At 43.4% G+C, this 20,479-nt stretch overlaps 1 protein-coding gene across 2 annotated transcripts in view; it reads right to left on the minus strand.

Annotated features, from left to right (window-relative positions):
* Nucleotides 1-277: 277 nt before the first annotated feature.
* cblb (Cbl proto-oncogene B, E3 ubiquitin protein ligase) overlaps nucleotides 278-20,479 on the minus strand; it is a 68,408-nt gene continuing 48,206 nt past the window's right edge. Inside the window, exons 8-19 of one of the 2 annotated variants that reach the window (XM_034117266.1) lie at nucleotides 19,164-19,251; nucleotides 18,628-18,759; nucleotides 16,449-16,649; nucleotides 15,469-15,660; nucleotides 14,624-14,968; nucleotides 13,639-13,730; nucleotides 3,759-3,872; nucleotides 3,601-3,665; nucleotides 2,761-2,874; nucleotides 1,827-2,012; nucleotides 1,544-1,660; nucleotides 278-933 (exon numbers count right to left, since the gene is read on the minus strand). In XM_034117266.1, coding sequence (XP_033973157.1) covers nucleotides 680-933; nucleotides 1,544-1,660; nucleotides 1,827-2,012; nucleotides 2,761-2,874; nucleotides 3,601-3,665; nucleotides 3,759-3,872; nucleotides 13,639-13,730; nucleotides 14,624-14,968; nucleotides 15,469-15,660; nucleotides 16,449-16,649; nucleotides 18,628-18,759; nucleotides 19,164-19,251 — 1,900 coding nt within the window. In that variant the 3' untranslated portion in view covers nucleotides 278-679. The remainder of the gene's footprint in view (nucleotides 934-1,543; nucleotides 1,661-1,826; nucleotides 2,013-2,760; nucleotides 2,875-3,600; nucleotides 3,666-3,758; nucleotides 3,873-13,638; nucleotides 13,731-14,623; nucleotides 14,969-15,468; nucleotides 15,661-16,448; nucleotides 16,650-18,627; nucleotides 18,760-19,163; nucleotides 19,252-20,479) is intronic. The other variant, XM_034117267.1, reaches the window with a different exon arrangement.

Here is a 20,479-nt window from a genome sequence, read left to right on the forward strand (position 1 = left end):
AGCAGCCAGCACTGCAGCGGTCGGTAAATGCCGCTGAAACACATTAATAAACAATGAACCACGACACTCTGGAGAAAAGTATAAGGTTGGAGAAGTCGTTATTTAATTTAATCTGGCTTCGTATGATTAAAAGCAACACGATCATCGACCCAACGCAGTCCCCCGTTGTTGTTGTTGTGAGCTCCGTTGGGGAGAAAATCAGCGACGTAAACTGTGACGTCATGACGCAGCAGCGGCAGCACCAGTCGGGCTCTGAGCGGTGTGAAAAGAGCCGGAGCTAAACCGAAGTACCGGTTCTGAACCTGAAAAGCTCTAGCACGGAGCTTGAACCGGAGTTGCGTTGGTGTGAAAGGGGTATAACAGGAGCCTCTGAACCAGAGTCCAGCCTGGAGACTAACAGGAGCCTCTGAACCAGAGTCCAGCCTGGAGACTAACAGGAGCCTCTGAACCAGATCCACATGTCGCTGGCTCATCAGCCTGCTTCCTTTTCTTTCACAGGTAAAGCATTCACAAACGGTCTAATCTCCCTTTTTCATTCTCTGTGTTCTACTGTGATTTGGTTTAGGCCACTTTGTTTCGAGGGATCTCTCTGTTTGGCAACAAAAGGCATGTCTCTCCTCAGTCTGTTTCTGCGCAGAATAAAAAAGCCCACTCCTGTCAGTCCGTCCCCTGTTTGGGGCTAGAGGTTCAGTCTTGGGGGCACCAAGGCGAACTCTCGCAGAATGTTTCGGGCCACGTCCACTTTGTACTGAGCAATCGTCAGCGCCCGCTTCACATCCTCAAAGGAGTAACCCTCTCCCATCAGCTTGGCAATTTTGGCATCGACGTTCTCTGACTCCAAGCTGGGGGGTTTGCCTGGCTGAATGCATGGATGGATGTTCCTGGGCAGGGGCTTGGGGGGCCTGGCAGGGGCCTGCAAACAGTCCAGCAGTACTTGGAGAGAGAGAGAGAGAGAGAAATCATGTCATCGGAAACACAGGCAGAAACCTGAGAGTGTTGTAAGTGGTAAAGGACAAGTTTATAGTTGGGTAGTAGAGGAGAGGACATCTCCAGAACCTTCTGAGTACAGACCTTTAATATGAAGTCATCAATGTGCTGCATGGCTAGAAAGCAGATATTGAGCTTTTCACTGCACCCATGTCCCGGCACTGTGTTCCTCACAGTGCCGGGACATGGGAAAAACAGGGGACATTTTGGAAAATAAAAGTACTGAAACACAATGAACGGATTTTGAAGTAAAAGTTAGGACAAACTTTGCATGTCTCAACAAATCAGACTTCCTTCATGTATCGATGAGACTTTAAGAGAGCTTACTTTGCTACCAAAAAGTATTTCTACCTTGAATTGCACAATTTCACTTTCAAACACTCATACTTCCAGAACTTTAATCCTTGACATCCAAGGTTTGATGTGATTTTGGAATATGGAAAAGAATAAGTTCGATTTTGCTTTTGTGAAAGTGAACTCATCAAGACGTGGGCATGTGATTTTGAAGCTGTGTGTGTGCATTTCCTCATGTGGTCATGTGCTGAGAGGTAACTACCCTGAGTGCCGGGCAGATGGTCGTACTCCAGGAAGCCTCTGGAGCCTGTCACATGATCTGTGTGTCGTCTGAGGGGGGGCAGAGGAGCAGCACTGCTCAACATGTCCAACACTGTGTCTACAACACACACCACACAGAGACACTCAGGTAAACACACCTGTTTATAACTGGAAGTTATGCTGTGTGAAAAATGTAGGATTAGCATAACACACACGGACATGCGCCAGATTGTTATTTTACACATCTTAAATCAGAATGAACCGTCACGAGTTTTCCAGCTCACCGGGGGTTAGTAGCAGGTGATCATGTCCAGAGTAGGGCCGGGGGGGTTGTGCTACAGCAGAGGGGGCGGAGGTGGAGAAGTTGTAGAATGAGGATGTCGAGGATGGGAGGTCGGTGAAGCTATGTCGGGCTGGTGGAGGAGGGGGGGGCTGGGATGGAGGGCGGCTGTTGAAGGGGTCTTCTAATGCTGAAACACAAGCAAACACAGAGAGGAATAAAGTCTCTCAGAGAGGATGTGCTTCAGGTTCACAGAGACAAGAGAGTGCTGTGGGTGAACAACACCCAGAGGTGATGCTGACATCAAACATACAATTATATGCCAATAATGAGTAAACAGGCAACTGTTTTATAAACTAAATGTTTGGGTTTGTTTACAGCATTACAGTAAGAATGTACTGTATATCCATTCCAACTCCAACAGGGCGAGGTTGCAGCTGAAGTGATGATCTGGCAGCGGAACAGATGGAAAAGTAGATTCCATCATTCCATGGAAAATTAAATGAAATGAAATGTGCACGGCCTAGGAGTTGACTACCAGTGAACCTCAATATCGGTCAAAAATGCCATCACTTCATCATTTTCTCTTATTAGACATTTGTGTAAAATCGCATGATAAGCAAGTACATTTTTGTGTTGTGTCCAAAAACATGTTCTTTGAGGTCACAGTTACTTTTGACCCCAAAATCTAATCAGTTCATCTTTGTGTCCAAGTGGACCTTACTGCCATATGGGAAGTAATTCCTTCAAGGCATTCCTGAGATATGACGTTCACCACGCAGAATCATTGGAGGAGCTCAATAGGTCATGTGACACTGGGGATTGTTACGTAACAAGAGTGACATTTTCCAGTTGGACAGGTGTAACAAAACACAGGGTGCTCAGACAGGACTGAGAAAGGGCACTTTGGCTGGGGGAGGGCAGTTGGGGTTGGCTACCTTGTGGGGGCAGCAGGATGTCATAGTCGGAGGGTGTCTTATTGGTGTTTAAGGGACAGAGGGCACGATGGGCAACCCGTGAGACCCCCTGCCTGACCAACTCAGAGGGTCCACCTGAGGAAGAGAAGCAGAGAACATGCTTTAAGTTTCACATGGTGGTTATGCACTGGCACATACATACACTTTGGACAGATGAACTCTAAGCATTGTTTTCGTCCTGCCTATTGCAAAGCCTCTTGAAGATGCCAATGACCCCAGAGTAACTGAGCGGTGCAGTGATGATGTCTTTTTGGAGGCCGGCTCAGAAGTTAGCACCACAAGGGCTCCCTCGACTATAAGCAATGGTATTTTTCAAAGTGATTTTGGAATATTGCAAGAGAAAAGAATCTCTGTGTCAAACACACGTTTATGATACTCATCAATTCTGTTTAGCAAAATAACCTCCACATATTAACACCGCTTTAAGGTTGTTGACGTGTAAATGCAATCGCCAGATGTAAAGAGCTAACAAGGCTATAAACAAACGACATCACGGTCTCATGACAGCACGCCTCCACTGCTATGATATAAACAAGTCTCTTTTAGTCCAACCACTGTTGCTAAAACACATTGAAGATGAAGACATTCCCCAGTGGGTAGAAATCTCTTCAGCGTGTGTTAACCACATATTATATTTCAGGCATCTAACCACAAACAAGTTACAAAAATGGTTGACTTCCAGATAAGAGGACCGGAATTGCTAAAATGTGCACTTCCAGGTTTCAGGACTCATCCTGCACCGCGCTTTAGGGCTTCAGAGAATAGATGTATTAGTTGTTAAACAGTGTATGCAGGACTCACCAGGATCAGGGGGCTGGAGCTTTTTCTCCTCCATACTGGGCTCTAAAGAGCTGCTCTCAAAGGGCCTGAAGAGAGGGGACAGCATCCTAGTTCACCTCAATACAACCATTATTACCTTATCACCATAGAAACGTTGATACAGAAACATAGGGGGGTACCTGCTGGGTACAGAGATGCAGATGGGGGCCTGGCTCAGACAGAGGTTGGATGAAGGGATCTGATAGTTGTCTTCCATTTTCTCCACCACAGGGCTGCTGAACGCATTGGAGGGTCTGTAGAGATGACTCAGATTTATCACACAGCCTTTTCAATAGTGTCCCTCTTTTAGTTATTACATTCAAATGGCAATCACTAATGTCATCCCACAGGAGTAGTAGGATGGGGGATTTCACATAACATAGACACAAGGTGACCGGTGCCCTGTCCAACACATTAGTGTAACATGTATTCTGTAGTCATCCAGACAGATCCACTGGCATCAGATGTGGTGTTAGTAACTGCAATTTAATTCATCAGTTTTGTTTAATTGTTCAATCTTAAAGTCCTTCAGCCGTCACTCCTGCCAGTGTGCCGCGGCTAGTGACCAGCAGGAAACACTTTCTGATTACTGCAGCTGCCCTTTAATGTGTTCTCTGTATCTTTATTATTGTATCAACTGTATATATTGTGATCAATTCTGTGTAGTGTTGTTTTATTGCAATAGTTGTACCTTTGTTTTAATGTCTTATGCCTTCTCTTGCTGCCTCTTGGCCAAGTTGTCATGGTAAATGAGAATTGTTTCTCACTTCACTTATGTGGTTAAATAAAGGTTAAAAAAATAGTAAATTAACATAAGTAAAATTGACATTACTTGCATTGTAAATTGTATTGTTAAAACCCTTTTGGGGTTTTTGTTTTCCATTTGTACACTATTTTACAATGAGAGTAAAATAGATAAATAGATTAAACCAGTTTAATCTGCAAATTGGGTTCATTTTTCATTTAAATTAAATATGAATGTACACAGCAACTGATGACCTCAATTTATCCTGAGGGACTAACAGTTCACTGACATGATTTTGACAGGCCATTATGGTGGACATGAATGGGTGTTGTATTGTGTGTGTAGTTGTGTGAGCTGGTTATACAATTTGACAACCACTCATCTAAATATTGGAAAAGCAGGCATGTGGCTAAAAGGTTTATGTTATAATCTCCTTAAAGTCACTGGGGACATGAGAGAGTGAAAAGCAGCTAACCTCTCTGACTGCTCGGGTAAATAAAGCCATGAAGTGGTTGTGTGGAGTAATCATGACGGATAATAATCAGGTTCTTTAAGAATGGATCAAATGTCCCAACACTGATCAGGGCTTCAGTGGAATTCAGGGTGGTGTGAAACCTGCAGCACCACGTATTAGTGTTCACCTCATGTTACTGTGCTGGAGAGGTACAAAGTGCACTAACTGTTGTGTCTCCTGTCGGTAATGATTGAACAACAGTGAAGGAGCTCTCAGGAACGATGCAGGAACTTATTTGACCTGATGTCCCTCCATAACCTCTGATACATTATAAACATGAGCCAATGAACCAAGCTGTGCAGAGGATAAGGTTATAACTAGGGATGCTCCGATCGCCAATTTTGGGGCCGATCGCCGGAATCAGTATCGGCCGATACCGATCGAGTGGGCGGGGCCTAAATGGAAGATTTAAACATCACTTTAAATCTTCCATTTAAAGTGATGTTTAAAACTCAGTTCATGGGGCTCATTCACTGGAGCTTCCACAAACAACAATCAACTTAATTATTACATTCAAATGATGTACATTATTCAAGTTTATATTCACTTTGGATAATACCACGGGAGAAATTAGCAAGCGCTCTCTTTTCCTCTCTCCCTCCCCCCCCCCTCTCCTGACAGCCTGTCAGTATCTCCTGCAGCTCACTGATCCAGTAATGAGTGACCCGACAGTGAAGAATAAATATATTTATAACTAGTTTAGCTTGTTCCAGAGGTAGATAAAATAGCTAAGTGTGTTAGGTCTAACTCTTGTGTGTTTCGCTCCGCTCACCGGTCCGTCACAGCGGGCGGAGCTGCAGGATTTCTGCTTCACACACACGTTGCATACCGCTATTTTACTGTCTTTTTCGGACACCTTAAAATAATGCCAGACCGGTGAAGCCATTTTGGCGAGCTTGTTTTGCCGCGTACAGAGAAAAGTGTCATGTATTTTACGTCATGCGATCGGCTCTCGCGATCGGCATGTTTAGAGAGCACCGATCGATCGGTAGAGAGTGAGTATCGGCCGATCTCGATCGGTGACCGATCGATCGGAGCATCCCTAGTTATTACCAAACCATCAGCTTGAGCTTCAGGTGAGGGCTTTTGGGGATAAAAGCAGTATATATATATATATATATACAGTACCAGTCAAAAGTTTGGACACACCTTCTCATTCAATGGTTTTTGTTTATTTTAATGTTGTTCTACTTTGTAAATTAATACTGAAGACATCAAAACTATGAAAGAACACATATGGAATGATCTAGTTAACAAAAAAGTGTATGAGAATATAATTTTTATTTGAGATTCTTCTTAGTAGCCCCCTTTTGCCTTGATGACAGCTTTCCACACTTCTCTCATTCAGCTTCATGAGGTCGTCACCTGGAATGGTTTTCAAATAACACGTGTGCCTTGTCAAGAGTCAATTTGTGGAATGTCTTGCCTTCTTCATGTGTTTGAGGCCATCAGTTGTGTTGTGCAGAGGTAGAGTTAGTGCACAGTGGAAAGCCCTATTTGAATACTGTTGTAATCCATATTATGGCAAGAACCAACTCAGTGAAGAGAAACGACCGTCCATCATCACTTTAAGAAATGAAGGCCAGTCGATCCGGAAAATGTCAAGAACTTTGAATGTATCCTGAAGTGCAGTCGCAAAAACCATTGAACGCTATGATGAAACTGGCTCTCATGAGGGAAAGGAAGACCAAGAGACACCTCTGCTGCAGAGGATAAATACATCAGTTACCAGCCTCAGAAACCACAAATGAAAGCACCTCAGATTAGAGCCCACATAAATGATCAGAGCTCAAGTAGCAGACAATCTCAACATCCACTGTTCAGAGGAGACTGCGTGAATCAGGACTTCATGGTCCAATCGCTGCAAAGATCCACTACTGAGGATGAACAACAAGAAGAAGAGAATTGTTTGGGCCGAGAAACACAAGGATTGGACATTAGACAGTGGAAATCTGTACTTTGGTCTGATTAGTCCAAATTTGAGATTTTTGGTTCAAACCTGTGTGTCTTTGTGAGACGCAGAGAAGGTGAGCGGATGGTTTCTGCATATTATCATTATATATAATGAGTCTGCAAACTTATCTAGTATCCTATCCATATGAACCTGTTTATTTGTGGGGGGACCTCACCTCCTCTAGGGGGGTCCGGGGGCATGGTCCCCCGGGAAGATTTTTTTCTTTAAATTGAAGTTAAATGCATCAATCTGGTGCACTTTGAGAGCAACATTAAGAGATTTATGGATACAGAACTGTATAATGCTTCAATTAACTGGCTATTCTTTATAATATACTCAGATCAAGAGGAGACAGAGATGTTAAAGAGCAACTTGCAGGTTAGAGACCCCAGTGAATAAATGTGTAGGAAAATGATGTATACACTAGATTTTCCAAAACATATACATAAATATACACTACAGTGACATCTGGCGTCGTTTTTGTAAGACATTTTTACTTCCGCATACAAAAAGCCTCCCCATGTGACCTCCCACGTGTGACGTCACATGGGGGAGAGCGGCCGGTCTAACGTATTAATAAACATGGTTCACAATGCTAGTTTTGACACAGAAGAGGTTGAAAATATATATTCGTATGCATATGATGGACCACAACCTTATAATTATGAGCCTGCTAGGCCTCCAAGAGACCAGGAGCAGCCAAGGATTAGAATAAATAACGGCCATCGGAGAGAAATGGAGCTGTGGTGTGAGGAGAACCAGTGGAGAACAGGGCAGCTGTCTTGGTGAGTGACCGGCGTTAGCTACAGTTAATGTTAGCTAACGTCGGTCACATCACAACATTGTAAAGTTAGCTATCATATATCAGGCTATAACTAAAGTAGTATTGATAATATAGTAACGTTACTGGCAGGACTGCTGATACTGATCCATTACAGAAACTAATGGGCAAGTATCAGCCGTATCTCGCGTTACCTAATGCAACTCCATACTACGTCTTACGGTGCTGTGTACCGGAGGGGAGAGAGAGAGGAGCGAAGGGGGGGAGAGAGAGAGCAGCGAAGGGGGGAGAGAGAGCAGCGAAGGGGGGAGAGAGAGAGGAGCGAAGGGGGGGAGAGAGATGTAATACGGTTTCCTGATAAACGTTTTGTTTGATAGGCCTCAGCTGTGGAGAGTATGTGCTGCAGGGAGGTGGATGCACCTCGCACAACGCACCCAGGAAGGAAAGCTAGCTCCGGTCCTTTTCCTGTTAGGGAAACTGTGGACTCGATGTCCTGACAGGCTGGAGTTCGTGCAACCTGCACAAACACAATAGCTCACCATGATTAAAATGGTGAAATGTAATGTAAAATTACCGAAAAAATACCAGCTCACTAAATCACAACCGCTCAAACCAACTACAAACTACTACCGCGGATTGGGCAGAGAAGGAGTCCGAGAAAGTTGCTCCCCCATGTGACGTAATATGACGCGTTTGACGTATGACGTTAAAAAAAAAGCAGTTTTTAGTAGCAGAGCTCAAAACGGCTCCTTTCCCTCTGAATTCTTGCCCTTATAAAACATATCAAATCCTGCATTAACTTTTTTAATTGTAATTTTCAGGCAAGGTTAAGCATAAATCTAGTAAAAAAAAAAACCTGCAAGTTGCTCTTTAAGTTATAAATCAAGGCTTTTTATTATTATTTACAGGTAGATATTATACACTTTTGACTTTAAGGGCTGCAGTTTTTCCTCTTCTTCTTTGCTTGCGAAAGTGTTTCTACTGCTTTACGTCTGCTTTACTGCTTTACGTCTGCTTTACTGCTTTACGCAACCGATTGCTGCTGCTGCGTCATGATGTCACCGGTGCTTATCAGGCTCTAGCCTGATAAGCACTATCAGGCACCACTGCCCGGCACTCAGGGTAGTTACCTCTCAGCACATGACCACATGAGGAAATGCACACACACAGCTTCAAAATCACATGCCCACGTCTTGATGAGTTCACTTTCACAAAAGCAAAATCGAACTTATTCTTTTCCATATTCCAAAATCACATCAAACCTTGGATGTCAAGGATTATAGTTCTGGAAGTATGAGTGTTTGAAAGTGAAATTGTGCAATTCAAGGTAGAAATACTTTTTGGTAACTTTGAATGTATCCTGAAGTGCAGTCGCAAAAACCATTGAACGCTATGATGAAACTGGCTCTCATGAGGACCCCCCCCCCCCCGGGAAAGGAAGACCAAGAGACACCTCTGCTGCAGAGGATAAATACATCAGTTACCAGCCTCAGAAACCACAAATGAAAGCACCTCAGATTAGAGCCCACATAAATGATCAGAGCTCAAGTAGCAGACAATCTCAACATCCACTGTTCAGAGGAGACTGCGTGAATCAGGACTTCATGGTCCAATCGCTGCAAAGATCCACTACTGAGGATGAACAACAAGAAGAAGAGAATTGTTTGGGCCGAGAAACACAAGGATTGGACATTAGACAGTGGAAATCTGTACTTTGGTCTGATTAGTCCAAATTTGAGATTTTTGGTTCAAACCTCTGTGTCTTTGTGAGACGCAGAGAAGGTGAGCGGATGGTTTCTGCATGTGTGGTTCCCACCGTGAAGCATGGAGGAGGAAGTGTGATGGGGGGGGGGGGCTTTTGCTTTTGTTGGTGATTTATTCAGAATTCAAGGCTCACTTAACCAGCATGGCTACCACAGCATTCTGCAGTAGCCAGCTAAATATAAATCATATTCTGAATTCCATGTGTTCTTTCATAGTTTTGATGTAAACCGGCCCTGGAACCGTGTTGGTGTCAAAGGGGCAGGCTACAATTGGAAAGGTTACGATAATCTGAGCTGTTTAACCAAGGCTGCACAAAAACACCAAAACACAGCAGGGCATCTTAAGGCAACGGTCACCATGAAGACTTTTGGAGACTCAAGGATTGATCTACAGCTGGACGAACAGAGACGTAGAGAAACGATCATGCACAACGAAAAGGTGAACAAAAATCAGGAGATTTTGAAACGTCTGATCCACTGTGTGATTTTCCTTGGGAAACAGGAGTTACCTTTCAGGGGCCATGATGAGAGCAGAGAATCAGCCAATCGAGGTAATTACCTGGAGCTGCTTACATTCATAGCAGAATATGATCCAGACTTGCACTACCATTTGTCCACTTCTAAGGTGTTCATTGGAACCTCGAGTCAGATACAGAACGACTTGATAAGTGCTGTGGCCGAAGTGATGGGTGAGACCATCAAAGAAGAAATAAGTAAAGCACCCTTTGTAGCTTTAATGCTGGATGAAACATCAGATGTCAGCAATGCTGCACAGTTATCGTTTGTTCTTCGGTTTGTAACAGACAGTGGCGTAAAAGAGAGGTTCGTCAGATTTGAGGATGTGACAGGGAAGAAACGGGCAGAGGATGTAGCAGCCATGGCCCTTGGTTTCTTGGAGGAACATGGATGCATGGACAAACTTGTAGCCCAGTGCTATGACGGTGCTGCCGTTATGGCATCGGGGCTGAACGGGGTCCAAGCCAAGGTCAAGGAAAAGATCCCACAGGCACTTTGCATACACTGTTATGCACATGCCCTTCATTTGGTTTTATCTCAAGATGTAGTTATGTAGAATGCAGAATTTTCTTCTCACACCTTTCTGGCCTGGCTGCGTTCTTTTCTAGATCGCCAAAACGAATGCAGCTGCTTGATGAAATATGCCAGAAGCGACTGCCACGAGTGGCACCAACCAGGTGGAATTTTGCATCAAGATTGGTGTACACTGTATTTGAAAAGAAGGATGCTCTTAAGGATCTGTTTGAATACATAGTTGAACACCACAACGCATTTGATGATGCTGCCATTCTCAGTGCTGATGTCTACCTATCAAACCTGGGCAACTTTGAATTTGGCTTTTTCCTTTCAACTTTTAACGAGATATTTGCGCATGCAGATGTGCTCTTCGACATCTTACAGAACAAGTCATTTGACATGCAGTTTTGTCTGACAAGGGTGGAAGAGTTTTGCATTTGCATTGAAGGGCAGAGGGATCGTTTTGATCAAATATATGATGAGACTGTGCAGGACACCGGCCTGCCAACTGGACGGAGAGCCCACGGAGATTCTCGCTCACACTACAAGAAGCTGCACAATGGCATTCTTGAGAACATTTTAAATCAGGTGCAAAATCAGTTTAAAGATCACGAAAAACTGTCATTCCTTTTTCTTCTGGACCCTCAACAGTTCAGCAGTGATCAGCTTTATGACCAGGTAATCGAAAAATTCATCCAAAAGGACAGGAGGATGGATTTCGTCTTTAAGTGATGACCATTGGTGAGTGAGACTCATTTTGCTTTGCTGGTTATGCATCTCGTTGAGCTGGTTGCATTTTGTTTCCTCACACTTGTTGAATGGTTCGTTAATGTCTGTCTTGAGTGTAGTAAGCGTTGTTGTGCATTTAAATCTGACTAGTGCGGCTGCGGCGGCTGCTGCGGCGTGCGTGGGTGGGGGTGTGTGTGTGGGGGGGGGGGGTGTGGCGTTTGTGTCTACAGAAGGTCCAGTAGTGATAGGCACGGTTCGCCACTGATATATAGTAATACAAAGTGTTAGAGTGATCCTATCAATATAACTTGTGCTTGTAAAATGCATACTATGTCATTTGTATACGGGACATGTGTCACACACCAACCTCACAATATTTAACAACACTACATCGTTTTTAGCAGAACCAGAGCATCCCCTTTCAGCTGAAGCTTCATCAGAGGAGACAGCTCCATCCCTTGCCTCCACTTTAGCCCGATACAGAGAAATAGCTAATCTAATTCTGGCTGCAGTTTAAAGGCTATTAGAGGCTCTGCTCTGTTCTGCGTGTAGGGAGGGGTGGCCCTGCCCATAAGTTAATACATTTCTCTGTTGATTGACAGCTGACACAGCTAATGGTGATAGCCCTCTCGTCTTCTACACACCTTTGTATAAAAGCCTTGTTTAAGACAAGACAAAGTCCAAGTCCCTCCAGACTGAACCACTGACACATGCCTTCTTTATTTGAACGACCACATCAAACAAGAGGTGGACGAGGGTAAATACTGCGGCATGGTGATGCTGGACCTACAAAAGGCTTTCGACACTGTCAATCACCCCATTCTGATTGACAAGCTAAAAGCAATTGGTTTTGATAAACTATCGGTGAGCTGGATGCAATCCTACCTGGAGGGGAGAGAACAGATGGTGGAGGTAAACGGTACTCTGTCCCCCCCCCTCCCAGTGAGCTGTGGTGTTCCACAAGGAAGCATATTAGGTCCGTTACTGTTCCTAATTTATGCAAATGACATGTCATCAGCATGTGACTGCAACTTGTTCCTGTTCGCGGACGACTCAGCCCTGCTGGTCTCTGACAGGAGCAGATTGCAGGTTGAAAAAACCCTCAGCTCCGAGCTCGGCAGAATCTGCACCTGGCTCGCCGATAATAAATTATCATTACACCTGGGTAAAACAGAGTCCATTCTCTTCGGTTCGAAACATAATCTCAGCAAATCCGACGACTTCTCAGTTGCAGTGGGTGACATTATTGTCACAAGTAAGAAGGAAATTACATACCTAGGATCTATTCTTGAGGCAAACCTCTCCTGTGACAAAATGGCATCCAATGTAATAAAAAAAGTCAATCAAAGAACTAGATTCCTATACCGGATCTCCTCTCTGGTAAACAAAAACACCCTGAAAACTCTGGCAGGAGCACTCATTCAAGGGTACTATGACTATGCTTGCACGTCATGGTACCATAGCACCTCCAAGGCGCTAAAAATAAAACTTCAAACATCGCAAAATAAACTGGTCAGACTACTGCTTGACCTTTCATCTAGAACCCACCTCACCTCTGCCCACTTTGACAACCTAGGATGGCTTAGAGTAGACGACAGAGTACAGCTACTTGCAATGGGCCTGGTCTACAAGATCCACTACACCTCTATGGTACCCATGTACATGTCAAAATTCTTCCCAAAGGTCAAGGAATACCATGATCATAACACCAGAGGGAGCTCCACAAATCATGTAAAACCCAGATTTGGCACAAAAAAAGGGGAATACACGTTTCGCAATTATGCCACATCAAGGTGGAACGCTCTTCCCACAACTGTAAAGGAAAGTAAAACTATACTTACCTTCAAAACCTCTCTTAAAGAGCACCTTCGGGGGAAAGCATTGCAAAACTGGCCCCGGTAATGGTACAAATCTCAACCTGTCGTACAATGGACAGCTTCCCCCCCCCATCTATGTATATACTCGCATTTTAGACTCTGTTACTAACTGTATATCTGTAGACTTGGTATGTCTTAAATGTCCGGTTAGGATGTATTAGAACGAAATCTAAAATGAAAATTGTAAATAAGCCATCTGTATGTAAAAAACCACCTGTATGTAAATTGTAAATAAGCCATCTGTATGTCAAATATGTCTTATATGTCTTAAATGATATGATGAATTGGAAATGGGGGACCCTGATGTAAACAAGACGAAAGTCTTTCTCTGGTCTGCATCCCCTTAACAATTGTATGTTTTGAGCTGTACTGTACTGTACCCAATATACAAGCTGTTAATAAACTTTTCAATCAATCAATCAAACCACTGCCGCCCCTAAACAGCAGAGGCCAGTTTACAAAGGGGGAGGGATTTTGTCTCCCTCATAATGTAGCGCATGCTAAATGCTTGCATAGTGTAGGATCTGTGTGTGTGTGTGTGTGTGTGTGTGTGTGTGTGTGTGTGTGTGTGTGTGTGTGTGTGTGTGTGTGTGTGTGTGTGTGTGTGTGTGTGTGTGATACTCACTTGTGGCTACTGGCTAGCATGGTCTGAGTTGGTGATTGCTGTGAGGGCAGGATGTCATACTCATCATTGAGCTGCACACCATTAGAGAAGGGCTGCACACAGAGGAGGGGGACATTTACAAAACTGAATGTCCACTGAATGTCTTGTGAATTACAAATATATATATATATTTTGCTACAGACATCTTATGTTCCTCTGTGATTCTGGAGTAGGAGGAAGGTAGTGAATATGATTCCGCAGCTCTGCAGTAAAACTCTAAACACTTCCTGAACCATTCAAGCTGCCCACTCAAGAGGAAGTGTGGGTTTAGGGATGCAAAATATGTATTTACGTGCAAAACACTGGTTGTTGTTTTAGTTTTTCCAATCAGCAGTCTATATTTTTCTGTTATCATCCACATAAAAGACAACAAAACTATTAAATATACTAAATAAACAACTAGTTTATATACTATGTCACGTAAAAGCAATGCTGCTGAAAAGAAGAGTTACACATCCCTGTGATTACCTTAGGGATCATTGTTTTAGCTAGTGCTGGGCTGCTGGGTCACACAGCGTCACGACCCTGTCCTGCAACCGTTTATAGCTAAATCATGGCTGATCTTGGGTATTAGATGCTTCATGTCAACTTGCCAAGGTTAATACAGTTTAGGTTTGTTGATTCGGTACAAATATTGCAGCAAACTTATTTTGAATACATTAAAGTATCAAGTCACCTCAAGTCAGAATGCTCCTCAAGTCCAAATCAAGTCCCGAGTCATTGGTGTTGAAGTCCAAGTCGAGTTACAAGTGTTTTGTGATTTTGTCAAGTCGAGTCCAAAGTCATCAAATTTGTGACTCGAGTCTGACTCGAGTCCAAGTCATGTGACTCGAGTCCACACCTTTGGTCGCAGGTAATGCACCAACTATGGATAAGTACCTCGTACATCCCCACTTCAAAACACCCAAACTACCCTTTAAGGATCTAAGTGGTCTTTACGCCCTACCTTGGAGCCCTCTGAGGGGCCAGCCCCCTCCATTCGCTGATGGAACCTCCCAAATCCAGCAGAGGGACAACTGAGTGGTCTTCCGTTCGGGTGAGAGGGGCCATTGTGCCGGAGCTGGGGCAGGGGCTTTGATCCTATGGGACCCCGTGTCTCAGGGGGGGGCTGTGAGTCTGACAACATGCCGGTGGAAGATGACGAGGGAGAAGAACTTGGAACCCAGGAATGGCGCGACTCTGGGGGATTGGGAGGTGGACGCTCAGGGGGAGGGGGTGGAGGTGGTTCCCTCTGGGGAGGAGGTGGTGCTGGGAGGGGCTTGTCCTGCTTCCTGGACATGCCTGGTGAAGACTGGAGAGGTGAGGAGATGTGCTGTGTTTTAATTTAATGACAGAAGACAATCCAAGACAGAGCCTCATTTGTACATCACACACCTCTCTTTGTGTTCCATTGTTTGTACTGTGTGTATTGCAGGAAGGCTAGTGAGCACACTGTGGAAGCTACACGTAAAGCACATATATAAAACACATCTATGCAAAGATAGCCCAGTGTTCCCATTCAGTGTGGTCTCAAATCTTCATGGCATTTTAGAGCTGTCAAATCAAAAGTGATCTGTGGCCTCAGCCTGCTGCTAACCCTGCCTTTCAAAAGGTCTCATGTATCTACTGTATCCTTGTACTTTCTCTAACTAACTGATTCCTGTGTTTACACCTTATTTAGTGTTTTCTTAAGCCATACCTTAAAATAACCTTTGCTTTTATATAAAATTACTATCATATACACTAAGTGCAGGAAAATACAGCAGACCTATTTTTCTTAATATTTTTGAGTTGGGGAATAAAATCAGTGACCTTGGGGGAGCCGTTGGGGCTGGCCGATGGAGAGCGGATGGCGCCCTTCTGGATGAGGTCGAGTCGTGGCGGGACGGGGGGGAGGCCGAGATGCTGCACGCAGTGGGGGTCTCCCCCGTGGACCTTTCTGTGTTGGCTGAGAGGGGAAGAGCTGGGAGACACCATGGGGGAGTTCTGCCGCTCTGCACAGTGCTGACAGGAGAGAAAATAACCTCTTCAAATGCTTCAGGCCATCAAAGAGCTTTCCCTTTATACACTTTGATCAGGGACAGAGAGACAGAGACTGACCATAATGCACTATGGATCAAATACTTTAAAAGGCCCCTAAATTCAAGAGATCTTCGGATGTGTGAAAGCAAGTGGTAGTAAAAATAATAATTTCAGTTGAATTTTCTGATAAAGATTAAGAATAGCAACATTTTAAAACATGTTCTGGACTGACTGTACAAAATATGATTGACATATTCGCTGAAGCAATATGTAGGTGAAATGTAGTTTTGGCTGACTATTGCATTTGATTTGTAAAGGATGTTGCATGTATCAGCATTGCAAAAAACAAATCAAAAGATGGCACTGATTTAGTTTGATATCATGTACTTGTCACTGGAATTCTCTTTATTATGTTTTTTCTTTTACATTTGAATTTTAGGAATTAACCTTTATTTAATCAATTGTATTATATATGATTTATATATGGGATGAGTGTTTAGCTCACATTTCATTGCTATTAATTACAATCACATTTATCCAGAATAACATATGAAAGTGTAAAAGGTTAGAATAAAAGAAAAAAGCATGGTTTTTCTTCCTATATATGGCTCTTTTAGTGTGTGTGTTGTTAATCACGTGATTGCTTGAGGGTTCCCTTTTAAAGGTTACCCTGACACTGCTCAGGAGAGCATTCGTTCTCAGAGTTTGATAAATATCGCTCAGCCGGACCATCAACAGAGCCACTAGCCGCTGAGATCACTAGTCTTTACCTTTCGGATGTTGGCCAGTCCATTCATGACCAGGCAGTCCTCTCGGTCCTCGTCCTCATCCAGCTCCAGCAGGGGGCAGCTGAGCTGGTCCAGGAAGAAGCACTTGGTGCCCTCATTTCGGGGGTCAAAGGGATCAACAATGATGGGCTCAGTGCCTTTGATCTCACAACGACAGAACGGACAGCCCTGACCATCTGATTCCTGGAACAGATAAGGGAAAGAGTTTGTATTGAACCGAATATTTTATGCAATTTAATTTTCCTCTAATGATCTGATGAGCGTGGCTCATCTTTCTGTTGGGTTTGAGAACATGAAGAATCACTTAGGCCGTCAACAGGAAGGCTGTTCCAACACACAGCTGGGACACACATGGGAAGGCTATGTGCTGCACTATTGCCCTATGTCTTACTCTATGTCCCCGACTCATGAAAGGACTCGGGTTGGTTGACAGGACACATGTTTGTGCATATATTCGTCAGGGAAAACTGTTCTGTGACTTTACAACATTCATTGGCTACATGTACATATTCCACATGGCAGCCTCTGTCATAAAGGGTTCATAAATAAGAGGTTAAAAGGGTCTACAGTCAAAGGCAGACAGTTTATTACAGAAGAAGGCTGAGTGTGTGGTGGCCATATGGTCGGGACTTGGTGGGGGCAGCACCAAAGGCATGTTTGAAACGGAATCATAATGGGTAGGAGGAGAGGGGAAGGAGTGGGATGTGAAAAGGAGGGGAACCATGATGAGGAAAAAGGGTGAGATAAGAAACAATACAATACATTGATATTTTGAAGTGTTCGCTACATTAACACATCCAGTAGACAGAGTGTGAGCCACATTAAAAAAAATTGAATAAATTCAAATGTTATTTTTTAGCTCTGGATTGCTCTCTACCATCGCTGCTCAAAGCTCCAGAAACCTGCTAATGAACATATGCTGATGATCATTTACAACTACTGTTAACAGTGTTACTGTGGCAGAACAATATACTGAAGATTGTGCACCTGCCAGCTGTCATCCTATCCATTGTTAAATAAAGGTACTGATTGGAGCAGCTTTTAACATCGTCCACATCACCCTGTGGCCTTACTGTTACTTTCTAAGGCACTTAGTCTTGACACAATCATTAGTAAGCTACACAAAGCTTATCATCTCATGAAATATACAGTCTTGTAAATATAAGACAGACTGAGAATCACCCAGCGAGTCCTAGCTCCATTGAGTCAGGGTAAAACTAAGATCTAAAACTAGGACACACTCTTATGTACCTCATACTCTGAGAGATCAAAAACTAACAGGATGTGGAATTACATGGAGCACGAGCCAGCTGGGACTGAGGAGTCAGCGTCTGAGCCCAGCTGACTCATACAGAGAGAGGAAAGATATGGAACCAAAACCGAGACAAGACCTTACCGGGTTCCCTCTCTCTCTGACTCACAGTTTCACTAATGTGGAGGAAAATACTTCACTGCTGAAGCACACACACTGGTATACGTCACTCAGTCACTGGCTGAGATTGTGGAAGAAGGCAGGGTCATGTTGAGTTGTCATAACAGGAAGTATGACAAACACACACTGTTATTTTGGGTGCTGCCAGGCCCACGCTCCACATAGCCCAGGACGCGCTCTGGAAACACCGCGCTTTAAACTTACAGCTGTGTGCAAAGTAAAGACACCCAAAGCTGTCCAACACTGCAGCAGGAATATTTCAGAGACGTGGTCAGATCACCACTGGCTACGCTCCAAAAGCTGCTCAAACACTTACATCAGGGTCCAGTTGTTTATGTCAGGGACAATTGAACTTAAATTGAGTGGACCATAGATCCCAATGTAACAAACACTTTTATCTCCGTAAAAATGTATTAATTATTTGTTGTGATAACTGTGGACAAAAAATTATCTGGGGGAACTAGCCCAAAAAACGTCTATGGACATAGCAGTAATGTCTTATTAGGTCATTACAAACAGGCAAACTTCTGATGCACAACACCCATCCACAGCAGTGTGCTCAGTGTAGACATGACACCGAGACAGAGCTGATGATGTGCAGATTCTGGCATTAACCCACAATGGCCCTTGGATGTGAGATGGCAGCAGCACTCGACCAACGACACTTGTGCCCCATGTTCAGAGATTTGATTTTGAAAAGAGTTTATGCAATAAGGTTGATCACGATACCTGCCAAGCTGTAAGACAGGAAGTACACATGAGGTGACCGCAGGGTTCGATCTTGATGTCTTTGTCGTTCTCAGCGCAGATCTTACACAACTGGAAGGTGGAGCCCATTTCACAGTACAGCTCATACTGCTCCTGTTTGGACAGAGCAAACTCCGGTTATTCATTCAATGATTCATTTATCAAACCAAAGAAGAGTACAGACACAAATGTAGTATACAGTCACTACATGCGTCCATAAACCGTATGTTCATATTGTATTATAGATGCTTTCCGGAACAGAACCCCGATTTTCTTTTACATTACGAAATATTTGGTCAAGTTCAGTCAGTTATCATTGAACATTTTCCACACTTAGATGTCATCAGGTAGTCTGCACCTTCATGATGTATGCTAGCTTTCTATGGATAAGAAATTCCATGACTAGTAGGAACCATGAACATTACTCCGCTTATCTAGAGGAAACATGTTTTCACACGCACACACACGCACGCACACGCACGCACACAAACAAACAAACACAAACACACTAAACCCACTTGTGTCACTTTGATGTGATCATGAGGCGTTGGCTCACATAAACCAGTAAGGTCAGGATTGTAACTGCGACCATCAGGGAACAAGTAGCTGTGAAGGAGAAGAAACGTTCAAACAAGCTAAGGTTACAAACAAACAGATATTGGCTCTAAACATTTGGATCAAAGACATGTTTTGGGAAATTACAGAAAGTAAGGTAGCTAACACTAGGTTTAATTAAACTGTAGCCCAAAGTGTGACAACATCTGGGATAAATGTGCCCACATTTTTAAATAGAAAAGGCTCTATCCTCATATCAAACCTGATCAAACCTGTTGGAAAGTTTTTCACTGATGTCACATTTCTGTGACATGTGATGTTGGCCAGATGATCTGCCCTGACATTTCACCAATGTTTAGTTTGTTTACATTTCTTCTTGTGCAAAGAACAGGAATGCAACACTGTGTTTGTTTGGTTTTCTCTTGTGCTTTCATGTCTAGCATGAATGGACTAACTACACCAGCATTTCTAATGCAACCCTGTGCAAATTCCATTCTTGTAAATGATGAAGAAAGAATACTTCAAATTAGTGATAGGAGAACTACAAGCAGAAATAGGAGCACTTGCTTTCATTGTTTTACTTGAAATGTGTTACAGAATATATATATATATATATGTATACATACATTAAAATACAATATAGCCAAAAGCAATCATTACAGAGCTGAGCAGTAACTCTTTTCTAATTCAACCCACAATGATTGAAATGTAACAGAGGCACTGACGGGAAGTGAACTTCCCCCAGAGTTTCACTGGGTCTCCGTGGTTGATCAAAAACAGATGTCATTAAAATAGCCCCCCCTTCACTCTTTCTCCATCCTCCCCCCACTCCCCGGTTACAGAGGACTGCTTAAACAGCCTCAACCAGCTGCTACTACGGTGATCCAAATGCTCACACTAAAGGGAGGGAAGCCTGTCAGATTACCAGGTGTGACAGGAACAGCCATTTCATCGAGGAACTTGATTTCAGTTAACCTGTTAAGCTAAGGTGACCAGATTTTCAAAATTAAAACCGGGGACATTTTGAGTTTTGTGGTCAATATATCATTAACATATCCAATTTTCTTCACTGTTAAAGAAAAAAGGGGGACAATTCTGGTTCAATGTAATTCGAACATTTGAACTGTTGGATACAAATAGAAGGACGATAGCTCATATATGAGACTTCAAAGGTCTTTTATTTTGAAACTGTACATCAGATTGTCCTGATTCTCTCTGAGTGATTAGATGGGGTGTCCTGCAATCACCCTGAAGTGAAATAAGTCTTTGATACTGACAG

Source organism: Trematomus bernacchii, unplaced genomic scaffold, assembly GCF_902827165.1.
Source record: "Trematomus bernacchii unplaced genomic scaffold, fTreBer1.1, whole genome shotgun sequence".
Classification (NCBI taxonomy): domain Eukaryota; kingdom Metazoa; phylum Chordata; class Actinopteri; order Perciformes; family Nototheniidae; genus Trematomus; species Trematomus bernacchii.